Raw genomic sequence first — 6772 nt, forward strand, 5'->3', positions numbered from 1 at the left:
GGGGCAGCCGCCGGCGTTGATAACCCCGTGCCGGGCGCCGCCGCCGCGCACGGCTCTTCGGCTCCTGCACCTCGCGCGGCGCACGGTGAGCTCCGCGGGAAGGGCGAGGAAACGAGGCGGCGGGGACGTGCGGGCTGCGATGGGTTTAGGGGGAGCGGCCCAGCGTTCTCCCGGCTGCCGCGGGGCTCCGCTCCCGCCGCGTCCCTCCTCCCCGGGGGCCGGCGGCCGCGGCCCCTCAGTGTCCGTGTCTCCGCAGGGCGCGGGGGATGTGGCGACGCCCCCGCCGGGACGCTCCGTCGCTGAGGCACCGGAGGAGGCTCCCGCCGCGCTGAGGACATGAGGCTCCGCCTGGCCATCCTGGCCCTGGCCGCGCTGGGCGCCGCCGCTGGCGGGCCGGGCGCGGCCCCGGAGGCGGCCGCAGACCTGGACGCGGCCCCGGCGGAGGCGGCGCAGGCGGGGCAGTTCTCCACGCCGGAGCAGCACCGGTGCAGCTGGCAGCTGCGCTCGGCGGCGGGGGCCAGCGAGCTGCGGCTGAGCTGCCGGCCGCCGGCGGGCCGCGGGGCGGCGCGGCGCTGCGTCTACCGCGGGGAGCCGCGGCGCTGCGCCGCCTACGGCGCCCGCAGCCGCCAGTACTGGCGGCAGATCCTGGGCAAGCTGCGGCGGCGGCGGCACCCCTGCGCCGCGGGCGGCCCGCTCAGCGCCCGCCTCTGCGGCCAGGGCCGGGCGCCGCCCGAGGCGCAGCTCCGCCTGATGCCCGCGCCCACCCCCACGCCGCCGGGCCCGGGCACCGCGGAGCCCCCCGAGGACCTGGCGGAGACCTACTGCGCCGAGCGGTGGCACTCGCTCTGCAGCTTCCTCGTCGGCTTCTGGCAGGGCTGAGCCGCCGCCGCGGCCGGGGGTGGGGGTCTCGCCCGTCCCCGGGCCGCAGCCGGAGGCTCGCCGGGACCTCGAGGGAGGCAGAGGCCCGGGCCCTGCCAGTGCCGGCTCCTGCGTCGGTGCTGAGGACCTCCGTTTCCGTTAATGCCCGTTAACGCGCAGAACCGGGGGGGGGGGGGGGGGGGGGGGGGGGGGGGATCGCGGCGCTGGAAACGGGAGCGGCGGCGCGCATCCCCTAGGCTAGTGTTTACCCCCGGGCCCGGCTCCCTCGCCCCGGGGCCGCTGCTTCCCCCTCCGTGTAGCCTTCGTCTGGCGGAGTTTTCTCTCAGATCTGTCACTTTTCGTGGTTTTTTTTTTCTTCCAATAAAGTGCTATTTTATGATACAGTACAAGCTCATGAAACTCTTTTCTCTCAAGTCCTGTAATGTATCTGCAGCACTGTACACTTAATAAACAGATGCAGTATCAGTCAGCTAAGTAACTGAAGAGATAATGTACTAAAATATACAGAATTTCCCTAGATACATTTTTCCAAAAGAGGTAAAGACAGATGCAGCTAATTCCCCCCCCACACGCACACACACCCTGACTTCAACAATGCCTAAAAATAAACCTTACCCTAAAATCACCTAGCTTGAAAAACAGACGTTTATACCAAAATAAGGAACTACTCAGTCTTCACTAAATAGTTAAGTCCTCGGAGGACTTTCTTGCTTATACAAATCTCAAGATTAAAAAGGCCTGTTTCGGTGAGACTTAAAGTTCGCTCTATAGTGGTGGGTTGTATACAAGTCAAACCCTATTTCCAGGGTAGATGATCACTGACTGACTTCAAACAGGAACGTAGTTAGGCGGGGGGGGGGGGGGGGGGGCAGAAAGAATAAGCAAAACAAACAAAACCCAAACTATGGAAAGGTTTCCCAACAGGAACTCAAGCAGCAGATACACAAATATAGTTTTGGTGTTGAATGGTGTTTTGTTTACCTAAAAAACTAAGCCCAAAACAAAGCTCACACTTAGAGGGGAAATACGGTTCTCACATTGCTACTGCATTATTCAGTCTTGTCAACTAGGAATTATTTTCAAAGATGTTTTGGAGTTCATTAGCAGGGTTGACTTTTAGAGGCAAAGAATCGACCTACACCTGGACCCTCCAACAACACTGGTGTGTGCAGAGTCATCACGTGCTTCTGTATGGGTCTGAGGTCTCGGAAGAAGAGACTGCCCACAAGGACCATAATCACAACGTGCTTTGCCTAGACCAAGAGGCCAATTTTTCATGACAGATGCAGATTATTATACTCAGTCCCTAGAATTTCCTTTTCTTGGGTTTCTGTTTTGGGACTAAACTCTCCTTGTAATAAAAACCAACCAGCCTCCAAACCATGTATTTTTAGCTCAAAGAAAATAGTTAAATTATTTGCTGCTAGTTTCTCTTTCCCTGACCATCAGTGTTGCTGTACATATCTACTCAGTGATACTTTGGAGACAACACCTTTTCCAGCCTGAAGCAGCTGAGGTGCCTCCTTGTCAGCATCCAGCTTGTCCTGATCCTATGTGAGGCACCCAGCTCTCTACAGACTGCATCGAGGTCAGATGTCTATGCAGGGTTTGCAAGTCCCGCTAATGGGCTCAAGCAAGAAATACAATGTTTTTGCAGGAACACTGCAAGATTTTCTTGATTATCCCCCTATTTTCTTGTGCGCAACACTATTAAGTGAGAAATATTAGTGTAAAATAAGTTGATTCTCTAATTGCCTTTCCTCAGACACCTCCTTGTACCACACAAGTATAAACACATCAGTCCACACAATCTTTTGAAGTAGGTGAATAGCTTCCTTGTTTTACAAAGGAAGAAGAGTCTTTTGAGATATTAAATACTTTATCCACATGCTGAAGAGGAATTCTCTGGAATTGGAAAATAAAGCCTAAATTTTCCTCACTCCTCATTTCTTTCATTTAGACACATCCCACTCAGATTCTAAAAGAGCAAAGGTGATTCCTACAGCATGTGTCTGACTGAGTATCACCAGCCTTCCTGAGATAAGTCAAATTCTACCCTATTGCCTAAGGCAACTCTGAAGAAAGCAGGATTGTAGTACAGGGAAGTGTGGGAAGGATCTGGCCTCTACATTCTTGAAAAAGAAAGCTCCTGGGTGGTCACTTCTACAGAAAGTGGAACAACACCTGTCTGCAGAGAGATGTTTGATTAAAGATAACATTAAATTAATTGTTCCTCAGGGATAAGTTGAAATTCCCCTTACAATCATTTAGAGAGCTGCTTCTCATACATCATTCCTGAACCAGAACACTTCAGAGCTTCAGCAGACTGAGTGCAGAAAAGCAATATCCCATCAGTAGGAGAGCACGTATCATAGTCCCTTCACCTGAGACAGGACCAGTGATTAAATATCAAATCCACAGCAGGTACAGTAAAAAAACAGCATATACTATGGATAAAGCAGATAGCGCAGGTGTTAGTCTTCCCCTAAAGAAGCAATAAGAACATTCAAAGGAACAATCACATCAGGAACACCAAATACATTTTCTCTTTATCTTGAAGAATGATTTTGGAAAGCAAGCAAATTAGAAAAGGAAGTCAGCCACTACTTTTACAAGGCTAATAGTCATATTGTTTTAATCATATCTGCTTTGGTTAATAATATCACTGCCCACAGTTCAATGGCAACAAATACTGAGTTCTTGTACTTCGGGTACTGCAGATCCCAAAGGCTGAAAAATCAGTCAGATCCTCAGATTTGTTCTTAAGAGGAAGAAACCATGGCTCTTTGCTCCCTAACTCAATGTTTCTCATGATTAGGCGACGGCCAGTACCACCAGCTAAGCCAACCAGGCACAGAAAGGACCTGAGGCCCCTATTAAAAGATCTTTATTTCCAACTGAGCCTGTTCCTTTCCAGCTCTACAACAGCTCTACCATGACATGTGGTTGTCACCTCACTCCCCACTAACTTGGTTCAGCAAGCCATGTATCTGCTCTGCAGTCTGCCTTACCTCTGCTCTCCCGCTGCAGTCCTTCACACATTTCCGATTCCTGGCTCAGATAGCTCCAACCAACTCACCTTTCCTCCTCAGCTCTTGCTAGCCACCCTGCTGTTCTCAGCAAGAGGAGACAGTCTGACAACCTGCCAGAAACAACCCGAAGCTGCCTCTGGGCAGAGCTGATGAGCTCTCCCATCCTGGAGGCAGGTGGTCCAGAGCATCAGTAACGAGAGTGGATCTTCCTCAGACAGAATTGCAGCTTCTGTTACCTTCATGAGAGTGGTACCAGTTAAATCTACCAAGATGAGTAGGTTGACTTTCAAAGGAAAGCATAAGCTATCTTAAAGAAAAAAAAAAATCTTCTTTAGCTCTGTTTTTAGTGTAACTGGTTTTATTCATGCTTTTTACATATGTAAAGCATTTGAGCTTATTAAATAGCAAACTAATAATCTCTCACCACTTTCTGATTTTGAAGGTAAAATTAAAGGATGTTATTCTACTTTCTGAGGTTAGGGCAGAAAGTAAACTTTCTTCTATCTTGTTGTTTGCAACAATCCCCTCCTATAAAATGACATTACAAAATCAATACATGCAGGAAATCTTTCTTCAAAACTGAGCTGAGCTGAACTAAGAACAGGCACAGACTAAGATTCTGCATAAAAGTGATATTCACTGTGACATCTGCTTTAAAGTTCATCATTGGCTGTGCAGTACTTCAAAGCAATTTCAGGTCTGCAAGTCAGCTTGACACTTATGAATTATCCTAGCCTGAGGTGGAAGAAAAGTCTGCCATTCACAAAAGGACAGACAGCACACGTGCTCCACCAAATCTATACAATGCGACTAGCTCTTGTTCTGAAGGACCATCTATCCACTTATTCTTGTTTTGTAAAGGGAAGCTGAAACTAAAACAGGCCCATGCATGCCAATATATTGCAATATACAGTACACATTGTAATCTAAGGTGCTACAGTTTTGACTTAGTGGGCAGTAGTTTCTGTATGTCCTCAGTGTGTAAATTACTGTGGTACAATGTGCAGGTACGCTGGCATACATCTATGTTACTAATACTGACTCAGCAAATTACTTTGGGCTTTACCTGTCCCCTTTTGATTTCATCTCTTACATGTTCAGTCCCTGGACTACACATTCAGACTCCCGCTCACCTCTTCCCAACCCATTTCAAGGCATTTTGAGTTAGAGTACTGTTAGGCCATGAACTTCTGGTATCTTAATACAGACAAATGTAGGCTGATGCTCCCACAAGCAGTATTGCATCTCTGCCAGCCCAAACAGCCCAGTACTAAGTGAAGAGGTCTATGGAGAGTGACTGGAAAAAACAAAACAAAACAAAACAAAACAAAAACCTGAAATGGCTAAGCTGCAGAAAATTTCACTAAGAGTCTTCAGTGGTCATGAAACCTCACACAAAGTAGGGGACTGTTGAAGGCTGTTGCCCGGTAACATGAGCGCCCAGGAACGGCGACATAGTTTCAGTCCAGCTTGTCCTTTGACAGCAGCAAACACTGAGATGGTGGCTCACGTGATGCCTTTGGGGTTGCAGACCCCAAACTTTGATCAGTTTGCTCTTTTGTCCCAGTGCACAATAACCACAACAGGAATTGTTCTTTTCCTGAGCTCTGCACTAGGCACTTCAATGTGGAAAATGTCTAACAGAAAAAATGAGAAGGATGGAATAGGGAGAGATATCTGAGCAAGATGACATTATTTACATGTTTAACAAAGCAAAAATATAGTTTGTATGCAGTGCCTCAGGGTGAAGTGTTGGCTATGGTGGTTGCAGTGTGCGTTCTCTTGCTGCTTCCCACTATCACCTCTGCCTGGGGGTAGCAATGCTGCAAAGCAGAGGATGCCCCCCAAAACTGTGTTTAAGTCACACCATAGCCCTTACCTGCCAGTGGTGGCTGTCGACAGTCCGTTATTGTGAAGGAGCTAGTCACCAAAGAGAAGCCAAATCTCCTTCCTGTGAAAACACAGTAGCAAAGTCTGTACAGGTCCCTCACCAAACACTCACGACTTGTGTTGGTTGTGTCAGGCTGTGAAAGCCCTGTCCTTCACCTCAGGTGTGACCAGAGCACACAGAAATTAGGTCCCCATGGGGCCACAGGTCACCCTCCCAAGCACATTGCCTTGGGTGCTCACCCTGCACCCGGGATGCCCTGGCCCATGCTTGGGCACTGCCAGGGCAACATCATCCACACGTCCACAGACCCTCCTCCACAGAAACCCTCCAAACACTGGCCATCAAGGCCCTGTTCAGCTAGGGTGGAAACATGTTTAAATCTTTTGATTCAAAATCATAGTTAAAACAAGACCTTAATTTGCCTAATGAAGTTTGTTAATTACATTTGTGAGAAACTTTTTTTGAAAAGGTGATGAGGCTGGTATTTTGTGTTAACATGATTTATGTTTAGCCTTAGTCCTTGCCCACCTCGATCTGCATGAGGCTTTTATTTCCCCATGTCACTAACCCCTATCAATTGGACTCTGTTTCTCCCTGTGAAATCTTAAGTAATTTATTTGCAGTGCTCACAGACCAATGTATAAATTAGTTCCACCACTTGTGCAGTGGGAACAGTCTCCAGCTATTGGGCTGAACCATCTGCTTACACACCACATCAGCTAACAAGAAAGTTCAATTTCCTATGAGATCACAAAATCTAAAGAGAATCCAGCATGAACTGAGCTTGTCAGGTATTTGATACAAACCGAGATTTAAACTGTTTTTTTGCATTGCTGTAGGAAGATGAGAGATGATTAATGCTTTCACAGTATCTTTGAACACTTAACAGTTTCAAGAAATTAAAAATTAAAATCCTGCCAGATAATCTCAGTTCAAATATCTGCTCTATCTGCTATATGCGCCTGTATTT

At 48.5% G+C, this 6772-nt stretch overlaps 1 protein-coding gene across 1 annotated transcript; it reads left to right on the forward strand.

Moving 5' to 3' along the window:
* Window positions 1–336: 336 nt before the first annotated feature.
* FGFBP3 (fibroblast growth factor binding protein 3) lies at window positions 337–1030 on the forward strand. Its single transcript, XM_062580704.1, has one exon. The coding sequence runs from the start codon at window positions 337–339 to the stop codon at window positions 877–879; it is 543 nt and encodes a 180-aa protein (XP_062436688.1). The 3' UTR covers window positions 880–1030.
* The last annotated feature ends 5742 nt before the right edge of the window (window positions 1031–6772 follow it).

The sequence above is a fragment of the Rhea pennata genome, chromosome 7 (genome assembly GCF_028389875.1).
Source record: "Rhea pennata isolate bPtePen1 chromosome 7, bPtePen1.pri, whole genome shotgun sequence".
Lineage (NCBI taxonomy): Eukaryota > Metazoa > Chordata > Aves > Rheiformes > Rheidae > Rhea > Rhea pennata.